Source organism: Ochotona princeps, chromosome 27 (genome assembly GCF_030435755.1).
Source record: "Ochotona princeps isolate mOchPri1 chromosome 27, mOchPri1.hap1, whole genome shotgun sequence".
Taxonomy (NCBI): domain Eukaryota; kingdom Metazoa; phylum Chordata; class Mammalia; order Lagomorpha; family Ochotonidae; genus Ochotona; species Ochotona princeps.
In genome coordinates this window covers 13,060,474-13,082,565 of record NC_080858.1, presented here as the reverse complement: position 1 = coordinate 13,082,565, position 22,092 = coordinate 13,060,474, and the positions used below count along the sequence as shown (strand labels likewise).

At 43.6% G+C, this 22,092-nt stretch overlaps 1 protein-coding gene across 2 annotated transcripts in view; it reads left to right on the top strand.

Annotated features, from left to right (window-relative positions):
• AEBP2 (AE binding protein 2) overlaps positions 1–22,092 on the top strand; it is a 57,417-nt gene that overhangs the window by 4,328 nt on the left and 30,997 nt on the right. For both annotated transcript variants that reach the window (XM_058655662.1, XM_036497333.2), the window contains exon 2: positions 16,908–17,115. In XM_058655662.1, the coding sequence (XP_058511645.1) occupies positions 16,908–17,115 (208 nt within the window). The remainder of the gene's footprint in view (positions 1–16,907; positions 17,116–22,092) is intronic.

Here is a 22,092-nt window from a genome sequence, read left to right as displayed (position 1 = left end):
GAGGCCCCTGTGGTTTAGGGGAATGCCTGGGGTCAAGTCCCCGGTTCGGCTTCCCACTGAGCTTTATGCTAATGTGCAGTGGGTCCCTGGGCACTTGAGCCTAGCTTTTTTGTGGGAATTTGGACAAAGGAATCATAGGATGAAGAACCAGCTTCCTCTCACCCTCTTTCTGCCTCATTGCCTTTTAAATATAGTGGGAAAATTTTTTTTTAGAAAAGATTTATTCTAACCCTAGCGGCTGAAGACCTCATCTTAAGCACACCAGGATCCCATATGGGTGCCGGTTCTAATCCTGGTGGCCCTGCTTCCCATCCACCTCCCTGTTGGCCTGGGAAAGCAGTTGAGGACAGCCCAAAGCCTTGGGACCCTGCACCTGCATGGGAAGCCCAGAAGAGGCTCCTGGCTTCGGATCGGCTCAGCTCTGGTCAACGCAGCCACGGCCCAAAACCTTGGAACCCTGCATCCACTTGTGAGACCCGGAAGCAGCTCCTGACACCTGGTTTCAGATTGGCTCAGCTCCAGCAGTTGTGACTACTTGAGGAGTGAACCATTGGCCGGAAGATCTTCTCTGTCTCTCCTTCTCTCTGAATAGCTGCCTTTCCAATAAAAATAAATATATCTTTAAAAAAAAAGATTTGTTTATTCGAAAGGCAGGCTTACCGTGAGGAGTGATCTCTGACTGTTCACTCCCAAGTGTGCTATAGCTGCTGCAGCTGGGCGTGTGAAACTGGAGCCTGGAGCTTCCCCTGGGTCTCCCACGTGGGTGCAGTGCCTCAAGGTCTTGGATGTTCTTTTGCTGCGTTCCCAGGCACATTAGCAGGGAGTTGCATAGGAAGTAGAGCAGCTGGTGCACAAATGGGATTTTGGCTTTGCAGAGGGAGGTTTAATTTACTGTGCCACAGCACCAGCTAGTGAAAAGAAATTATAATAAATTAAAAGTTTATCAAATTACCACAGTAGTTCAGAATACCCTCCTTTACTGATGGCAAGAATAGGTGACTTGGTCCCAATTTTTTATGTAGTTTTAGAAGTTTATGATGCCTAGCTGTTCAGTCTGATTATACATGAAAGTACTACCTTAGTTTTTTTTAATCTATGTATGTGAGTTCATGATGGCTTCTATATTGTGGTTATTTGTGTTGTATTTTTCTCTGTAAGTCATGACTTATTTTGAAAAAACAGAGATTACTTCTGTCCAGTTTACACGTTTCTGCATAAATTCAGGTATCAAGTGTAGAGCTGTGTGTGTGTAGCTAGGTTGCCACCCAAAAAACTTCTGGAATTGAATGTTGTAAGGAAATGCTGTATTTTACTGTTACGATTTCTAGTTCTGAGTTGTGGCTTTTGCCATAACTCCTAGCAGAAAATGTCTTTTAAGTCTAATATGTACAATTAGAGATTTCATCTCCTACCTGTTATATTGTTTTTATTATTTTTAAAATTTTGAATATTCATTTATTTGAATGTCACAGTTATCGAAAGAGCAGAAAAGACTGAAATAACTGATATTCCGTCTGCTTTTTCACTCAGATGACCACAGTGGCCAGGGCTGCTGGGTCAGGCCACAGCCAGCTGCCACAATATCCATTTGGTCCCCACAGGGATGGGAGAGGGCCAAGCTGATGGTTTTTCCCAGGCCATCAGCTGGGACCTGAATCAGAAGTGAAATATCCCAGACATGAGCTGGTATCTATATGGGGTGCTGGCCCCAGGTTTTGTTGTTTCTTGCTGGGTAACAAATTTCCCAGTATTCAGCAAATGTAAGCCTCAGGATTGGTGAGGTGATGGTGGCGAGGTGAGGGCTGTGGCCACAGTTGCCTGATGGCTTGATTGAGACAGGGAGTGCTGCTGCAGGTGGTGCAGGTGTGGAGGCCTGGGCAGGAGGCCTTGTTCAGCTCCTCAACTCTGTGTGTGCGTCCTAAGGCATGGATCTAGCTTCCCTCCAAGAAGGTGATCAGGAAGAGGTAAGAGGAAGCCAGTCTGCCCTTTTCAGCCTAAATACACCTGCTCAGGTTTTGTGGGAACTGGAGTTCCCAGCAAAGAGAACCCTGTACTTTCAAGTGGGACAGAGGCATCTTAATCACCAGACTGAAATGTATGTCCATTTCAATAGTCACTTTAAAATGTGAAGTTAGTTACCAGTTAATAAAAAACATTGGGATTTATTTTTTAGTAATGAAAAGGAACTCTCAGTAAAATATAAAAATATAAAAAAAGCAAAATATAAAAACTAGCCACATGCTCATTTAAAAAATTTATTTATTTACTTTTTTACATGCTCATTTTTATGAGTTTTTTTTTTTTTTTTAAGGATTTATTTGAAAGACAGAGTTAAATCAAGAGAAAGAGATCTTCCATTTGCTGGCTAACTCCCCAAGTGGCCGTAATGGGTGGAGTTGGACTGATTCAAAGCTGGGAGCTTCCTCCAGGTCTCTGTTGTACTGCTTTCCCAGGAGCAGCAGCAGGGGACTGGACTGGATGTGGAGCAGTGGGAGCCGGAACCCCACAGCACCAGGCTTTTGCATTTATGAAATAATTATGTGGGCCTTAGAACTAAGTGGACAGTTTTAGGCATGGGTGGGTGTGATGCTTAAATGTTAAAGAAAAAAAAAATAGTGGTTAGCACTGTGCCCTATTTACTGATGAGGAAGAAATGTCATGGTGCATCCCCAGATATTTAGTTTTTAATGAGAAGACTAAAGTAGTAATTGCCTTATTTTCTGCAATTTTTTTCCTTCCGTAATTTGTGACAGTGCATTCAAATTAAAACCGGAGGGAATTATGTATAGTCAGTGAGTGAAGACTGAATGGGAGAGGGCACCACGTTTCATTCAGTGGTAGGTGAACATTCAAGAGAGAATTCCAGAAAACCTGATGTAACTAATACATGGGCAGGAATGGGCTTAGCATGTGGACGACTTCAGTCCAACTCTAGATCTGCTTTTACTGCTGTGTGAATTGGTGTCTTGCTGGGTTTTGTGTTCTCTCTTTGGTGTTGTAGTTGTAGTATTTACATAATGCCTCACAAATTTATATTTTAGATGAATGATGAAATTCATATTGCAGGGTAATTACTATGTGGTTAAAGTGGAGGAAGATTTGGGGAGCTGGAAGAGTGGATAGGTAGTAGTAGTGTTCTGGTGTGAACTGAAGTGATTGGAGCTGGGACAGAGGGTGGGGTAAAGTGGTAATGCTTGGTGCTGTGGTTTGGACATGACTTCAAATGTTTTTTGTTTTTTTTTTTAAAGGTTTATTTTTATTACAAAGTCAGATATAAGAGAGGAGGAGAGATAGAGAGGAAGTGGAGCTGCCGGGATTAGAACCAGCGACCATATGGGATCCTGTGCATTCAAGATGAGGATTTTAGCCACTAGGCCACGCCGCCAGGCCCCGACTGCAAATGTTTAATCCCTCAGTCAGTTGGTGGCGCTGGGAAGGAAGAGACTCGATCTAGTGTTTAGGAAGTATCCCTACTGGAAGGGCCTTAGGTCCACTGGCCAGCTGGTTCCCTCCCACAGCGTTCCCAGACACGTCCATCGTTAGGATACCTACATTAAATAACCCGGAGTGGTGACAGAGCAGCTTTCGGGACAGAAAATCTTGGGTTGCTGTAACATACCTTCTCACAGGCATACTTTCTTGTCCACTGGAGAGAAGCAGTTCGGTTTTAGGATTAAGTGGCTGGTCTCCATGTAGTGCTGGGGGCTATATTTAGTTCCTAGAGCCCCTCATTTTCCCATTTCTCATTCTCTACACATTTCTCAAGTGTGGGGTTGTGGTGCACAGAGTGTTCTCATGAGAATAAGTGATCAATAATGTAGCCAAACTAACTGCCTGCAGAAACTTTGGCAAGCCATTTCATTTTCCTGGGACTCAAATTGATTCTTTTTTTTAAAAAAAGATTTATTTCTTTATATTACAAAGTCAGATATACAGAGAGGAGGAGAGACAGAGAGGAAGATCTGAAGATCTTCTGTCCAGTGGTTCACTCCCTAAGTGAGCACAATGGCCAGTGCTGTGCTGATCCACAGCCGGGAACCAGGGACTTCCTCCAGGTCTCCCACATGGGTGCAGGGTCACAAGGCTTTGGGCAGTTCTCGACTGCTTTCCCAGGCCACAGGCAGGGAGCTGGATGGGAAGTGGAGCTGCCGGGATTAGAACAGGCACCCATATAGGATCCTGGCGCATTCAAGGTGATGACTTTAGCCACTAGACCACAGTGCTGGGCCCCAATTTGATTGCTTTTCTTAAAAATGGGGGGAGTTTTGAGTTGGAGTTTTGATGTGAAGATGTTGCTGTAGTTTTTGCAGGTATCTGAGTACTAAGTCGGACAATCTGTCCTTTAGACAAAGTCAGAGGACTGCTTGCTGCCGCCTTGCTTCATCTAGGACTGCAGGAATACTGCAGAATGAGTTCTTGTGGGATCAAAAATCACCTTGTTTTTCATATTTATGGACTTGTATTGAGAGTCTTGTTTGTTCTTGTCTTCTTGGCTGTAATATTTTTAAGATTTAAGATTCTGTCTTAACTTCAGATTTTCAGCATGTCCTGTCACACTCGTCGCACGCCCCATCTATATTCAGTAACTCAGGAGTTGGTGAATTGAGCCGGATATGGGATACCTGATGGGTTCTTCTTCCTTTGTCCGTGTTGTTACTGAGGCTACAGGAAATGAAGAGGGCCATTCTTTTTTTTTCTTTTTTTTTAGGTTTATTTGTTTTTATTGGAAAATCAGATATACAGAGAGGAGAGACAGAGGAAGAAATTCCGTCCGATGATTCAGTCCTCAAGTGGCCTATATGGTTGGAGCTGAGCTGATCCAAAGCTGGGAACCAGGAACTTCTTCCAGGTCTCCTGCGTGGGTGCAGCAGCCCAAGACTCTGGGCCATCCTCGACTGCTTTCCCAGGCCACAAGCAGGGAGCTGGATGGGAAGCGGAATTGCTGGGATTAGAACCGGCGCCCTTATGGGATGCTGGCGATTTCAAGGCGAGGACTTTAGCCGCTAGGCTGCTCCGCTGGGCCCAAGAGGGCTGTTCTTACTATCACCTCGTATTAGTGGGATTGCACAATTTTTGTCTTTTTGTGACTGGCTTAATTGAATTAATCCTCATGGCAAAATTTCATTTTAAGGCTGAAGTAAATTCCATTGTGCAGATATAGCACATTTTGCTTATCCATTATTCCCTTAGTGGACACTTGGGCTGCCTCCATGCTTGAGTTTTGTGAAAACTACTGTTAGGAACATGAGTGTTTAAATATGTCTTGGAAATCCTGGGTTCAAGTGGAATGCTGCTACTAGGAACAATCTTTTTGAAGATAATTGTTTTCTGGTCTCTTTTTATTGGAAAGTCAGATTTAGAGAGAGAAGAAGATAAAGATCTTCTGTCTCCTGATTTCACTTCTCAAGTGGCCGTAATGACTGGAGCTGAGCTGATCCAAAGCCAGGAGCCTGGAGCTTCTTTCCGGTCTCCCATTCAGGTGCAGGGTCCGAAGACCTTGGGCCAGCCCTGACTGCTTTTCCAGGCCACAGAGGGCTGGATGGAAAGTGGGGACACCAAACGGTGCTTACAAGACGAGGGTACATTGTCTGATCTTAAGCTGTTTGAAGAATGTGGGTGGAGTAATCAGAAGGGCTGCAGACTAGAGAGGAGAAAGAAATGTTAACTGATGCTTGGTACACAGTGGTGATAAAAGAATGTAATCTACTTGTTTTCATAGACTGTTTCATCATTATTGCGTAGTGTCCCTTTTGGCCAATTTAGCCAATGCTGTTGGGTACTGAGGAGAAAAATGTTTTGTCTTTACCCTGAGAAATAATTGTAGGAATAGACAGTAGTGTTTTTCTTGATTAGAAAAATCCATTTTAGCTTTTTAAATTATAGCGATAATAGCTTGTAATTGCAGTAATAATAATATCTTGGTTTTGGCTAATGATTTTTTAGTGTACTTCTAATTAATTTTTTATGATTACCTCAGTTGACAAAGTCATAGATTTTACTTGTGTAAAGAATCCTACTTAAATTTGTCGCTGAAAGACATGCTTTTACAGTGTGCAGGACTAGCCAGGTTTGGGAGCTTACTCTAAGAGGTTTATGGGTGGTTCACAGCACAAGTTAATTGGATCATAGGGGAGCCAGATTCCTTCCACCTGAGGTGAGTTGGAAGGGCCCAAGGGAAATTTGACTTATTTATAACCACATATGTATAACCCATACAACAAAATAGGTGCTTGTCTGTACTTTTTTCCTAATTGTTTCTGAGTTGAAAGACCAGAAATCCTGCTGAACCACAGTGGTTTGCAAAATAAAAGCCAGTCGGTCTCACAGGAGTCTGATGTGCTCTATATGTCTTCATCCTGTTTAAGACCAGTTTCATAACTCTGTCCTTTATAAAGTGATTGATTGCCTCTTGTCCCTGGAATGAATATATCATGTTGGGTCACATCTGTTTTAGGGCTCTAAGTTTATAATCTGGGACAGTTTCTACCTGAGGACAGTATTGCTTTCTGTGAATGCCCTTGAGTTAACTTTTTAATGAAGCTAATTGACTTTTAGGAATTAAATGTAATAGGTTATCTTTTTAGGAAAACTGCCCAAAGGAATCTAATTATATGTAGATATTAAATCTTTTTTTTTCTTTACTGTTTACCATCGACGTACAAAAGGAAGTTTTGTTTGTGTGCACACTGGATAAAACTGAGTGTCAGTTATTTTGGTGAACTTTTTTACCCTATTAGTTTCTTTTTTTAAAAGAGTTACTGAGGGCCCGGCGGCGTGGCCTAGCGGCTAAAGTCCCCGCCTTGAACGCCCCGGGATCCCATATGGGCGCCGGCTCTAATCCCGGCAGCTCCACTTCCCATCCACCTCCCTGCTTGTGGCCTGGGAAAGCAGTTGAGGATGGCCCAATGCATTGGGACCCTGCACCCGCGTGGGAGACCTGGAAGAGGTTCCAGGTTCCAGGCTTCGGATCGGCGCGCATCGACCCGTTGCGGCTCACTTGGGGAGTGAATCATCGGATGGAAGATCTTACTCTCTGTCTCTCCCCCTCTCTGTATATCTGGCTGTAATAAAATGAATAAATCTTAAAAAAAAAAAAAAAGAGTTACTGAGAGAGGCAGATGGTGTGTGGGAAGGGAGGGAGAGAGGAAGCAGGAGGAAGGTAGATATCTTCCATCCACTGGTTCATTCTCCAAATGGCTGCAACTGCCAGGGCTCGGCCAGAGCTGAAGTCAGCAGCCTGGAATACCATCCTTGTCTCCCACGTGGCTCGAGGGGCCCAAGTGCTTGTGCTGTTTGTTTTCTGCTGCTTTCCCAGACACTTTATCAGGAAGTTGGTTTGGAAGTGGAGCAGTTGGGACTGGAATGAGTACTCACCTGGGATGTGATCATTGCAGGTGGTGGCTTAGTCTGCTTTGCCGCAAGGCCAGCCCTCAGTGTGGCACTTAGATTGTTTGGCGTTACTGTTTTACACTGAACTTCGGGCATGTCACTTAAATCCTGTGTCTTAGCTTCCTGTCTCTCTCTTTAAAGCTTTTTAGAGATTTATTTGAGAAAGAGAGAGATGGGGAGACTGGAAAACAGAGCTTCCATCTGTTGGTTCACTCCAGATTTGACCGCAGTGACTGGAGCTAAGCCAATCTGAAGCCAGGAACCAGACATTTCTTCTAGGTCTCCCACATAGGTGCTGGTGCCCAGGGGATGGAGCCCTCCTCTGTTGCTTTTCAATACTGTAATCAGAGAGCTTGGTTGAGTGGAGCAGCCGAGGCTTGAACTGGCACCTATATGGTATGCTGGTGCTACTGGCAGAAGTTTAGCTTGCTACACCATGGTGCCAACCCCCAGCTTGCCTGTTTGTAAGACAAAGATGAGTGTAGCTCAGAGGGCTCTTGGAAGCACTAACTGAGTTAATACATGTGTTAGTTATCATGGCCACCTGACAGCCTGTGCTTCTAGTGATTTAAAATGGCATTTATTTCGCTTATGAGTCTATACACTAGGCAGTCCACTAGGTCCACTGGTTTCTGTTCTATTGGAAGTCAGCTTGTAGTCCTCTTCCAAGCTGAGGACAGAAGCCTATTAACTTTGTGAGCTGGATAATTGAAAAGGCTGGTGGAGAAGTGGAATCCAAATGTACGTTAGGGTGGGCCTTTTGGTGCAGCAGGCCACGTTGCTGGTTGCAATACCTGTGTTTCACGCAAGTGTCAGCCTAAGTCCTGACTGCTCCGCTTCTGATCCAGCTTTCTGCCAGTGTCCGTCCAGGCACTCGAGCGCTTGGTGCACTACCACCCTGGAATGGAGTCCCAGGCTTCTTTCTTCGGCCTGGCTCAGGCCTATTTGAGGCATTTGGGGAATGAATTAGTAGATGAAAGACCTAATCTCTGTATTGCTTGCTTTCAAATATATGAGTGCTATGCCGGCATGGTGGCATAGCACTCCGGTCTTCCTTATGTAGCACTGGCATCCTGTGTGGGTTCTGGTTCCTGTCCTGATTGTTTCGTTTTTGTTCCAGCTTTCTGCTTATGGCTTGGGAAAACAGTGGAACATGGCCAAAGGCCTTTGACCTCTGTACGCACATGGGAATGTGGGAAGAAGCTCCTGGCTCTCAACTTCTGACAGGGCAGCCATTTGGGGAGTGAACTAGCAGATGGGGACCCATTACTGTCTCTCTCTGTAGAAGATTTGTCTTTTGAGTGAAAATAGGGTCTGGTACAATGGTTCAGCTGGCTCCCCTTGCAGATGGTGGGATCCATATTGGTGCCAGTTTGTGTCCTGGCTGCTCTACTTCCTATCCAGCTCCCTGCCTATGGCCCAGGAAAGCAATGGAGATTGTCCTAAAGCTTTGGGATCTGCACCTGCGTGGGAGATCTGGAAGAAGCTCTTGGCTGCTGGTTTTTGAATCAGGCTTTTGGTGAGGGAGCCAGCAAAGGAAGGTCTTTCTGTCTGTCTCAGATCCCAGCCGTAGACACCGAGTTGTAAGAAGGGGATTGGGTTGAAGTATGTTGGTAATGAACATCATTGGAAGAGTCAGCCTGTAACCAGCAGTTAGTATAGGACATAAAGAAAGCCGTGTTAGCTGTTACATGAAATAGGAAGTCAGATTTAGAGTGTCTTGTGATAAAATGTTTTTTAGAAGAAAAGCAGAGTGACGGAGCAGAGAGACATCTTTTGTCCTCTGATTTATTCTCCAGTTGATCACAGTTGCTAGGGCTGGTCCAGGCCAGAACTAGAACTTTGTCTAGGTCTCCAACAGGCGTAGCAGGGGCCCAAGTACTTAAGGCCAGCTGCTCCTGCTTTCCCAGGCTCTTTAACGTGGAGCTGGATTAAAAGGAGAATAGCCAGAACTCAAAATGACTCTCAAAGGGGATGCTGTCCTTCCGGTGCCACAGTGCTGTTAAAGTCTTAGCATGCACTAGGCAGGCTGGTTGAGATTTTTTTGAAGTACTCGTTTCTTTCAGCTGGTTCACTTTGAGTTTTTAATCGCTTTGGCAAACTTAGAGCAAATAGGGTAGATAGTTGTGATCACTTCTGACCATCAGAAGAGGAATGGGTGGCTCGGATAGTTTTCATTCTTGTATAATATTGGATATGTAACTTAGTTGTTCAAGATATACATGATTCTTAAATGCTTTGGTCACTTTTGAATTGTAGCCTTTAATAATTTGGATTATAAATGTGGAAGAGACAGGCACTAGTTGTTTACCACATCTTAGTTTATTTTGTTATACTCTAAGTCCTGTATGAGTATAATACTGTTTATCCCCTATTTTATAAATATACTCTGAGAGTGCCCGGCGGCGTGGCCTAGCGGCTATAGTCCTCGCCTTGAATGCGCCGGGATACCATGTGGGCGCTGGTTTTAATTCCTGAAGCTCCACTTCCCATCCAGCTCCCTGCTTGTGGCCTGGGAAGGCAGTCGAGGAAGGCCCAAAGCTTTGGGACCCTGTTTCTTCAATAGTATTTTAACAAGCTTTTGTTTATGTGGGTTATTTATCACTATTACAGGATACAAAATGGAGGTTAATAATTCATTAATTAAAAATTAAAGACAAGCATTGAGATGCAGCGTTAAGCTACTGTTTGAGATGTTTGCATCCCATATGAAAATATCTGAAATTTATTTTAAGGTTTACTTTATTTTTATTGGAAAGGCAGATATACAGAGAGGAGAGACAGAGAGGAAGATTTTCCATCCAGTAATTCACTCTCTAAACGGCTGCAATGGCTGGAGCTAAATCGATTTGAGGCCAGGAGCCAGGAGCCTCTTCCAAGTCCCACATGGGTGCAAGATCCTAAGGCTTTGGGCCGTCCTCGACTGCTTTCCCAGGCCACAAGCCGGAAGCTGGATGGGAAGCAGGGTTGCTGGGATTAGAACCTGTGCCCATATGGGATGCTGGCGTGTGCAAGGTGAGGACTTTAGCCGCTAGGCTACTGTGCCAGGCCCAAATGTCTGAATTTGAGTTTGCCCCTACTTCTGGTCTATCTTCTTGCTAATGTACACGCTGGAAGGCAGTCAGATGACGACTCGAGTGCCTGGTGCCCTGCCACCCGCAGGGAGACGTGGTTGGAATTTTTGGCTCCTGGCTTTGCAGGCATTTGAAGAATGAGCCAGCCTTTCAGATAAATAAAAATAAACAGCTAAATATGGGATGCTGGCTCTGCAGGAGGAGACCTAGCCTAGTATGTCATGGCACTGGCTTTTCTTTGCCTCTTGAATTTAACATATATATATGTATTTTAATTTATTTGAAAGGTGGAGTTACAAAAAGATAGAGTCAGAGGGAGAGTGGTCTTCCATCTGCCATTCACTCCCCAAATGGCCATATTGGCTGCAACTGGACTAGGATGAAGACAAGAGCTAGGAAAATCTTCTGAGTCTCCCACATGGTTGCAGGGACCTGGGCATTGGGCTCTCTTCAGCTGTTTTCCTGGGCACATTAGCATGGAGCTGGAGAGGAAGCAGAACAGCTGGGTCTTGAACCTGTGTCCATATGTGATGTTTGCATTACAGGTGCCTCGTATACCACAGTCATCGGTAATGATGCCATCACAGGAGATATTTTAATTCCTTGTTACTCAAGCTTAACAAATGTGCACTTGTTAAAAAGAAATGCTGTCTCGGGGCCTACCCCAAACCTTGTAAAGGGCCTACCCCAAACCTTGTAAAGTCTGCAGTGAATAAAATCCCAGGTGATTCATGTACATATTAAAGTTTGTGAAACCCCGATTATCACTAGTGTGCATTGGCTTGCTTAAGTTTTCTTACAAATACCAACTTTTAGGTACTTATATTTTACAGATTCTAACTTTCATTGAAAAGTAAACCTCACAGAGATATTGTTATGTTTTAGAGTCTTGATGTAAGTTCATTGTTTTATCTAAACCAGTATAGGGCCAAGGCTGCTACTTTCTGGACAGTCTAGCTAGCTCAGGGCCTGGCCAAAGTAGGAACGGCCCATACTTTGTCTCCTATGTTGTTTGTTACATTAGAACGATGGCCTCATGAGCCTGATGAATGGAAAGAATTTGATTCCACATGGGTCTGGGGCTGAAAATGAGCTTGGAGGCTTTGAATGGAAAACTTAAAATTTAGAGAGAAACCCAGGAGGGGCTATGAAGCAGGACTTGAGTTGGTCCTGCCAGGCTGAGGATAATTGACCTCAAACGTGGGTGGGTTATCTTGAGTGTTGCGCCCCTCTCATTTGCTATTGCTTTTGCAGTCTCATCTCCTATGTTTGGCAGAGTTTATGAGGAGCTATGTGCACATCAGCTACTGTTCTAAATTAATGACATTGCAGATAGACTAAGCGTTGCTTGGCGTTCATCGATAAATGGACTTTTTTGTGAAGGTTCAGTTTCGTGCTGAAGGTAATAAAAGAGTACATTAACACCATGCAGATTGGCACTATATTGATATTCTTATCAAAAGTATATTAGTCTCTTTCAAAATTACTTCAAAATTTTGTTTATTAAGTGTATTTAGAACATGACATTGTTGCGCAGTGATGCCTCTGCCTGCAGTGGTGGCGTTTGTATTTTGGTTCTGATTTAAGTCTCTGCTTTAAAGCTGCTCGGCTTCCTGTCCATCTTCTTGCTAATAGTCCACTTGGGAAGGCAACACAAATTGGCCCAGATACCTGGTTCCTTGTCACCTATGTGGAAGATCAAGAAGTTTCTCTACCTTTTGCTTGATACAGACTTGACTATTGTAGTTAATTGGGAGTGGATGTAAATCTATCATCTACTGGGCTTTGCCAGGCCAGAGTCGGGAGCTTGGAACTGCATCTGGGTCTCATGTGGATGGCCGGGACCCAGCTCCTGGGCCACCATCACCTGCTGCTTTCCAGGGTGCACAGTAGCAGGAAGCTGTGTTCAGAAGTAGAGCCCCGGCACTGCCGAGGTGGAATGCCAACATTCAGAGCGGCATCTGCACCATCGTGCTCTTGTCTGCCCCATTTTGTCTTGCTTGACCTCACTTTGCAATTAGAAAGAGAACCAACCTGGTTGGTTTTCGATCAGTTGTGGATTTTTAAAGTGAAAGAAGCATGGGGCCCGGCGGCGTGGCCTAGAGGCTAAAGTCATCGCCTTGAACACCCCGGGATCCCATATGGGCGCGGGTTCTAATCCCGGGAGCCCCACTTCTCATCCAGCTCCCTGCTTGTGGCCTGGGAAAGCAGTCGAGGACGGCCCAAAGCTTTGGGATCCTGCACCCGCGTGGGAGACCCGGAAGAGGTTCCAGGTTCCCGACTTCGGATCAGCACTCACCGGCCCGTTGCAGCTCACTTGGGGAGTGAATCATCGGACGGAAGATCTTTCTCTCTGTCTCTCCTCCTCTGTGTATATCCGGCTTTCCAATAACAATGAAATCTTGGTGCGTGCCGGGAAAGGACAGATAGTAAAGGCACGCCTCTCTGCTGCCTTGCCGCCCCTCCCTTCCCAGGTGCCTGTGTTTCACATATGCTGCTCAAGAGACTGTGCCCCCGACAGTTGACCAGCTGCATCTCCCTGTTCATTTGTTTATGTAGATGTAATATTAGCCTCCTGTACTCACTGAGCCACTGGTTTTCAATTTATACCACAACAGTTCATGGAGGCTCATCAGTTGTCCTGAGATTGTTCAAAATTGAGTGTGATAGATTGTTAACGTAAAGCTGTTATGTTTGCTTTTACAGTTGAAGTAACGGTGTATGTAAGTGTGTGCTTTGAAGTATGTCATATTGTGTAAAGCAGCTAAGGAAACGAGACAGCCATTTCAGGGTTAAGAGTCTCATGAAACGAAGTGTATGGTAGCTAAATAAGCATTTATTTTCGGCATAGACAAGCCAGCATACCCACAGTTTATTCCTACAGCACACAGAATGTGAATATTCAGTTATAGTAGCTAAAACATTTGATAGTTAGAGAGATTGAAAAAGTTGAGTAAATTTTTGGAGTTCAAACTGGTTGGTAGTAACCGGGAGTAAATTAAAATATCCTTTAAGGGAAAATACTGATGGGAAGAGTAAGCCAAATGAACTTAAATATCCTTTCTGAAATTTTTTTATTTTTGATATTGCTTACATAGTTGAAAAAGCTGTATGCCCATGAGGACCCCCAATTAGTTGATGTGGCGCAAGGTGGGTTGGACAAATGCTTCCATATTTCTTTTTTTTCCTTTTTCTCCTGTGTCTCAGGGGAAGAATAGAAGGGACCACTAACTAACTACATCAACCTATGGGGATCGGGGGTGGCTGCTTGATGTCATCTTAGAAATCCCAGTGTGGAGAAGAATGTTCTAAGGGTTTTGCTTTAGTGTTTCTGATAGTTCTAAGACAGTGTTGGTTTTGAGTTCCAAGGTCTGTTGGCTAGCACTCATCCGAATATTTGCTGCCAAAGCTTGGTCAGGAGAGTTGTTCAGTCTGTTCTAATTTCCATCCTGTGACATGGCATTCAGTCAGTTCTGCAGGCTTTAACGAGCTGGTTGTCATGTCTCCCATGTGCATCTGTGCATGCCTCCACTGTACAGACATCATCAGATGAGGAGACACAATCCTGATAAATGCATTCCAAGACTGGATCACAAATCCTATGATTTTCCCCTGTGGCCAGAGTTTTGAGTCCAGTGGTCCAGCTGTGGTGGGGGGCATCTCCCAAGAAATCCTGCCTGGTGTGATTCTAGGCCTGATTCTTGTTTGTGCCAGCTAGTGTGGGGTCCAGTTCAGTCTGTTTCCTGTATTGGCCTACACATACTCTGGTGATTACAGTTGTCTGGTCAGTTCTGTCCCTAGCCCCATGTTCTGTGCTGTGGCTAGCCTGACCCCGCCTGCCATGAACTTGGCCCTTATGCACACCAGCAGGAAGTGCAGCCTGGTTGGGGTGATTACGATTCTCAGTATCCTCCCTCTGGTTCTTGTGCGTGCCAGTGTGTGCAGCAGACTAGTTTGACCCATCCCGCATCCCATCTGGCTCTTGTATATACACCTATGGGTACTGTGCTTAATTCAGCCCATCTCACTCTACCGGCTGACCCACAGATACGCTGATGGGTGCTTTCGCCTATCGAGCCTGGTCTGCCCTCAGCTCTTGCTCTCATGCTCACCAGTGAGAAACTCAGCCCAGTAGAGGAGTGCTCACAGTTCCCCTACTAGTTGCGCTCCCAGCTGCAGATCTTGCACTTTTCAGGAGGTACCTCAGTCCCATCTGACATGACTTGAACCTAGTCTTGGCACTTGGCAGCAGATGCTGCAGCAGAGCTTGACTGGCCTGTACTTACATTGGCTCTTGTGTGTGCTGGTGAATGCAGTGGCCTGGTCTTGCCTGTCCCTCCCTGAAACTCAGTTCGCATGGAGGCCAGTGGGTGTTGAAGCCTTGCCCTGCCAGTTCACCCCCAGTCCTGGTTCTCATACCAGTGGGAGCAGTAGCCCAGTAGTGGAGTTCCCTACCAAACTTGTTCCTGGCATGGGGTCTTACGTGTGGGTGGGTGCTGCAGCCCATTCTGCTGTGGGTGCCTTGCCTCAGCATTTGCTGGTGGATGCAGTGGCCCTACTTCTCTTGTCCTACCAGTCCTGGCTCTAAGGTGAACTGGCAGGTTTTGCAGCCCAGTCTGACCTGATCTATACCCTGTTGTGGCTCTCAGACGTGACAGCAGGTGCTGTGGACTGACTCAGTCTGGCCTGTCGCCAGACCTGACCCGCGTGTATGCTGGTGGGTACTGTAGTCTGGCCTGGGGAACTTAAATATCCTTTAAGGAAAAATCTGAGGCATCCTATATTAAATTTTTTGCCATCTTTTTTTTAAGATTGATTTAAGATTGATTTATTATTTTTTATTGGAAAGACAGATGCAGATTGGAGGAGAAAACAGAAAGATCATTGATTAACTCCCTAAATGGCCACAATGACTGGAGCTAAGCCAGTCCGAAGCCAGGAGCCAGGAGTCTCCTCCAGGTCCCCAGGAAAGTGTGGAGTCCCCAGGTCTTAGACCATCCTCTACTGCTTTCCCAGATCATAAGCAGGGAGCTAGAAGGGGAATTGAAGCAACCCGGATTAGAACCAGTGCCATATGGGATCCTGGTCCAGATGCAAGGGGAAAACTAAGCTATCACACTGTGCCCTATCATGATTTTAAAAGCATATGTTGGGGACCTGCATTGTGGCTCAGTTGGCTAATCCTCTGTCTGCAAGTGCTGGTATCCCATATGGGTGTTCATTCTTTCATGTCTCAGCTGCTACACTTTGGATTCAGCTGCTTGATTGTGGCCTGGCCAGTGGAGGGTGACCCAGAGCCTTGGTGTCCTGAGCGTACATCCAGGAGATCCCGGAGAGGCTCCTGGGTCCTAGCTTTGGATAGGCTTAATTCTGGTTTTTGTGACCTTTTGAGGAGTGAACTAGCAGAGGGAAGGTCTCTCTTCCTGTTTTTCATTTTCTGTCTGTAATTTCTGCCTGTTCAATAACAAATTTTTTTTAAACAATGATTTTCAGCAGAAAATTCAGAACCAAGATATTACCTTTACAGTTCTATCACTTGATCTGAAATCTTTTAATCTCTAATTACACTGAGAAAATCTCTGCCATATCATATCTATGCCCATGTCAAAACAATCAGGCAGTTTTGTGAAAGAGAAAATAATGTATGCTTAACTTCAGTTTTTACCAAAACCCAAATAAAAAATCTTGTCCACTAGTGTACACTTGACACTTATGTCAGCCACCACCTCTCCCAGGACAAGCAGGGAACTGAATTGAAAGTGGAACATCTGGGATGTAAACCAGCACCCTATGGGATGCTGGTGCCGGAGGTGGGGGCTTGGCCTGTTAAGTAATGATGAAAGAGAGAGAGAGAGAGAGAGAGAGAGAGAGAGAGTGTGTGTGTGTGTGTGTGTGTGTGTGTGGCTAAATCCTCACCTTGGATGCCCTGGGATCCCATGTCTGTGGCGATATGTGTCCTGGCTGCTGTACTTGCCCTTCCCTTCCAGTTCTCTTGGCTTGTAGCCTGGGAAAGGTGGCTGCAAAGCCTTTGGGACCCTGCACCCACGTGGGAGACCCAGAAGAAGCTTCTGGCTACTGGCTTCTGATCAGCTTAGTGCTGGCCATTGTAGCCATTTGGGGAGTGAACCAACGGATGGAAAATCTCTGTCTCCTCACTTTGAATCTGCCTTTCCAATAAAAATAAATGAATATTAAAAAGAATATTGGGGTGTTCTTGTATGTTAAAAGTTGCTTGTTATTCCATGTCTGTTTCGAGGAAATGTTGTGTTTCTGACTTTAGTTGTACTTTGCTACCAACTATTGTTTTCTAGTGCAGAATATGATTGGTATGCTCGGTTTATATGGAATAGAATGTCAAGTAGTAATCTAAGTTAAATATTTATAAGATCATATTGGTGTTAGTGAATTTCTAGGAATAACACAGCCTTTTTTCTTCTTTTGTAGCATAAGCAGTACTATAATGGATGTAGACAGCACAATTTCCAGTGGGCGTTCAACTCCAGCAATGATGAATGGACAAGGAAGCACTACTTCTTCAAGCAAAAATATTGCCTATAATTGTTGTTGGGACCAGTGCCAGGCTTGCTTCAACTCTAGTCCAGATCTGGCAGATCACATCCGTTCCATACATGTAGATGGTCAGCGAGGAGGGGTTGGTTTTGTCATTTCTTTTATTAAACACCTGTTGTCATTAGTGTTATTAACTCTTAGTTACTAGTTAGGCTTTTTTTTTTTTTTTGTGAACGTAATTGGAATTATTTTTATGTAGGCTTTACTTTTTCAAATAACCATTTTACCTTAATTACGTCTTACATGCTTGATTCTTCAAATGAAAGGATGTATTATGTGATGGGCTTTATTTTGTCCTTAGGTAATATTATTTTGAAGAGATTAAGCTTTCTAAATTACAGTAGAAATATTATAAATAAACAAAACGTATTTCCTGGTTTTAATATTTTGAGTTGAGAACATTGAGGTGTTGACAGTGTCCTAGATGTCCTTTTTTTTAAAGGATCCTAAATTTTCTGATGCTGCAACTGTTGTTACCAGAATTAGTATGTGTGGTCCTCTTAAACAACAAGCTGAACTCATTATTTTTTAGCGATAATCGATATTTCCCATTCTTGTCAGAGCAGGCTTAGAAAGTTATGAGTAATCAGTATTGATTGAATGCATTTCAAGGAGCTTACTGGGTAGTGTGTGAAGCAAATTACAGAAGTCAGTTTCCAGCTCGCTCTAGTCTTGTCTTGAATAGTTACACTGCGTGTGTTTTACGGAAAGTGCAGATAACTTGTGGGGCCATGCTTCTGTCAGCTGGCTGTCTGATGTATGTAGAACTCTAAGGGGTTGAATCATCATACTATGAGCTACACGAGTTAGTAGTTTGAAGGGTAATGTTGATACTTAGGTTATAGTATTGAATTTTTTTTTTTTTTTAAGAAAAACAACCCTGTAGTATGTATCCCTAAATTTTTCAAAGGATTTATTTAATTTGTTTTAAAGGCAGAGTTACAAGAGGGAGGGAGAGGAGGAGGAAGGAATAGAGAATCGTTGTCATCTACTGGTTCATTCCCTAGATGGCTGCAGCCGTTGGGGCTAGGCCATTCCAAAGCCAAGAGCTTTATCCATGTCACCCACTTGGGTACAGGGCCTCAACTGCTTAGACCATCTTCTGCTGTAAGATGTTATATGTCAGCAATGTTTGTTTATTCAAACTTGATAAGCAGATGTTTATCTTCCATTTAAATTTAATATGGATGGTTTCTGAATAACCCAGTGACATGCTGTAAAATTCTGCTCAGTTGAGTGATTAACTTGGTATACATTAGATATTTAGTATGAATTGTTTTCTCAAATTGGTTGCTTGTTCATTAGAGATGTGCTTTTGTATACCAGTGCTTGATATTACTTGCGTCATGGGATAGGTTTTGTTTTTGTTACTCACCAACCATATGTAGGATCATGAGTTATAAAGGGTCAGTGGGCATCTCTTGGTAGGTGTAGGAGAATCTCATTTTTGAGTCTTGGTTCCTACAGGTGGACCTGGCATATAGCTTTAGGAGAATTTTGTCAGCTCTTTACAGATTTGAAAAAAAGATATAGACTGCATTTCCAAAATTTAAATGTGTCAGGCCAGCATCATGAGATAGTAGGCTAAGCCTCTGTGGCACCATCATCACATGAACACCAGGTTCAGATCCCAGCTGTTCAACTTTTGGTCCTGCAGACAAACCAATGTAAGAAGTCTCCTTGTCTGTCCTCTCTGTACCTCTGCCTTTCAAATAAATAAATAAATAAAACCTTAAAAACATGTATCATATGATTGCTATTGTAATACATTATTGGTATTACAGAAGTAGGCAGAAAGGAAATTAAGTTGAGTCTTAAATGAAAATGCCTATAATCTTCTTCACAAATTGTAAGATTTCCTAGCTACTTTTAAGAATAATGCTATTAGACCAAAGAATATTTTATTTTTATTTTTGACAATTTTTTTTTGGAAAGAATCACAGTGGGTGGAGGGAAGAAGGAAGAGAGAAAGAGATCTTTGATCCACTGGTTCATTCCTTGAGTGGTTGTCGCGATGAAGTCAGGAGTCCAGAGCTTCCTCTGTTTCCCACCTGGGTGCAGGAGAAGAAGCACCCTGGCTGTCCTGTGCTATTTTCCTGGGCACATTACCAGAGAGCTGGATTGGAAGTAGAGCCGTCTGGGTACTGATGCTGGTGCCAGTAGTGGCGGTTTTACCTCCTACTCTGCTGTGCTGGCCCCAGTGTACTGGTTTTAAGTGATATTAATGGCTAAACTACAATGTGAGGATCAAATAAATGTAGGGCTGCACTGCAGTTCTTTTTATGATAAAATGTGAATGAGAATTTGAAAATGTGTTGCTGTCGTAAGAGATATTATGATCTGATTTTATACTTTGAGGCTGGACTTTGTGTTTTGAGGATTAATTTTTGGTTATAATACAGTATTTCCCTTTTTTGGAAATGGCCCCTGAAGGTAACAGTTTCTTTTTCTCGCTCTTACTCCTTCTCTCCTTTCCTCCTTCCTTCCTTCTGCCTTCATCCCTCCCCATTAAGTCTGCAGCCTGCCACTTTCCCCATCCTTCTGTCCCCATGAACCTCATTCTCTACTTGTGCCTCAGGCCCTGGTAGTCATGGTTCTCCCTTCTGTATTACAGTTTTAACCCAACTTTTGTAGACTCTATAAGTGAAGAATATTGATTTTGGTGGGTAATTATTTTTAGATTTTGTGATTTTTAAGTCATTGGAACAGAAACTTTAAAAATTCTAACAGATTTTATGTTTCTGATTATGAAAGATGCCAGTGTTACTAGTTCAGTACACTAATAGAGATCTAAATATTATGTTAATTCTTGTTATTTTTCTCGTGTTTTCTACGCTAATTTCAAACAGTTTGAAGAACAAGGAAAAGCACAAGTCAAATACTAGCTAAATAAGCTACTTCTCTTGCTTTGGAGTCTGTGGACTCTGGGATCTGAAGTTAAGTGGTTTACTTTTTTCCAATCTTTTTGTATCAAGAGCTATTTGATTCTGCAGTAAAATTAAGTCTTTTAAAAAAAGATTTATTTATTCTTTTTTATTTGAAAGAATTCTAAAGAACAAGAGACAGAGACAGACTTGCCAGACTGTCTTACTCCCCAACTGGCCACTATGGTCAGAGTGGGCATGTCCAAAGCCAGGGGCAACGTGAGTGTAGCCCAAGGACTTGGGCCAGCCTCCACTGCTTTCCTAGGCACATTAACAGGGAGCTAGAAACGAAGGGGAGCAGGTGGGACTTGAACTTAGTCCATATGGGATGCTGGCACTGAAGGCAGAAGATTAGCTTTGTATGTCATGGTACCAGCTCCCAAATTAAGCTATTTAAATACTAAATATGAATAGGCAGATTATGAGAATTTTTTTTGCAACTTGGAAACAAACATGCCAAAAAAAAAAAATCAACCTTGAATTTAATAAAATTGTGCCCTTGGTCAGTGCTTTTGTATATTACCTACTGGGTTCCCAAAAGTAAATTTGGAACTGTTTTACTAATTGGATTTCATATGGTTAGCAAGTTTGTGCAGATGAGAAACTGTAGGTGAGAAATTCAACCATTCAAATAAGATTTGTTATTGTTCTTCTTTATTCCTTTTTTTCTAGAATTTATTTGTATTTGAGAACATTTACAGAGAGGAGAGAGGAGAGATCTTCTTTCTGCTGGTTCACTCCCTAAATGGCAACAGTGGCTGGAGCTGAGCCAGTCAGGAGCCTGTTTTGGTCTCCTACATGAGTTCAGGTTTCCAAAGCTTTGGTACATCCTCCGTTGCTCTCCCAGGCCACAAGGGGGGATCTAGATAGGAACATGTGAGAAACAAAGGATGCCCACATGGATTCTGGTGCTACAAGGAGGGAATTAACCTACTGAGCCTCGCACCATCCCTTGTTCTGTTCTCTGTCTTCATTTTTTTGAAGTTTTTTCTTTGAGCTGAAATCTCATAATTGATTGTTTTATTGCTTATGAAGATGTAAGACATACTCCAGATCCCTGTTTTTGTAATGCAGACAACTTTTTAGACTTCATTCTTCAGCCAGCTTTTTCAGAGACGCAGATACTGTCCAGAACTTCTCTGTTTCCTGCTGAACCAATGCAGCTGGCCTAATCAACCCTTTGCATACTTTTCACAGAAGAAATGTTAGATTTTTATGAGAGACTCCATGTTGATGGGGAGGTTAGCGTATGAGACCTGACCTCACAGTGGAGATTCAGAGTAACCTCTGATGGTGTTGTGGGTAGTGGAAGCAGTTTCCTGCTCCTTGCTGTTTCCCGCCACTTGTCACTCCGGACCTCTCTTCTTTTTTTTTCTTTTGCTCTTTCCAAGGAGGCTGAGTTCTACATTGATGTGACTGTAGTTTCTCCACAGGGTGGTTCTGGGACACTTAATAACCCTGGCCCCTCAGATTGATGTCCACATCTTCTGGAATGTGAACAAGTCACATGCAGGAGAGTGTACATTCCTGCAGTAGATGAGGCAGGGGGCAGGGGTGTGCGTGTTTTTCTTGTTTGTTTGTTTTGGTAAGTGAAATTTGCGTGAGATACATTGAAAGAGATCTACCTGCTGACTCACTACCCTAATGTCTGAAGTGACTTGGGCTTGGCTCGGCCCAAAGTAGAAGCCGGGAGACCTGGCAGGGTTTGCACATGGGGGGCAAGAACAGTCCAGCTCTGGAGTGCTGTCAGCGCTGCCCTCGGTCGGTGGGAGGAGGAGGTTGGAGACAGGAGTGCTGGGATTCAGAGCCAGGTACCCTGACATCAGGGGTGCACAGTTACTCCTGGCTTTGCTCTTTTTCATATAAAAGAATGCAATAAAGAAATCAAGTTTTTTTTAACACAGGATTGATTTGATTTTGTGTATCATTTTAATTTTCTATATTGTTTCTTTGTTGTTGGAGGGTGGAGGGAGGAATATTTTAGGTTGGGAGTAGAATGATAGTATATTATTTGAAAACCTTTGAATGTGACCATTTTAATCATGTTTTTAAAAATGACATTTGTGTATTAAATTTCTAGGTAAATGAGAGTGCTCCTTAAGAGTTCTTTTTGGGTTTCACTTTACAGTCTGATA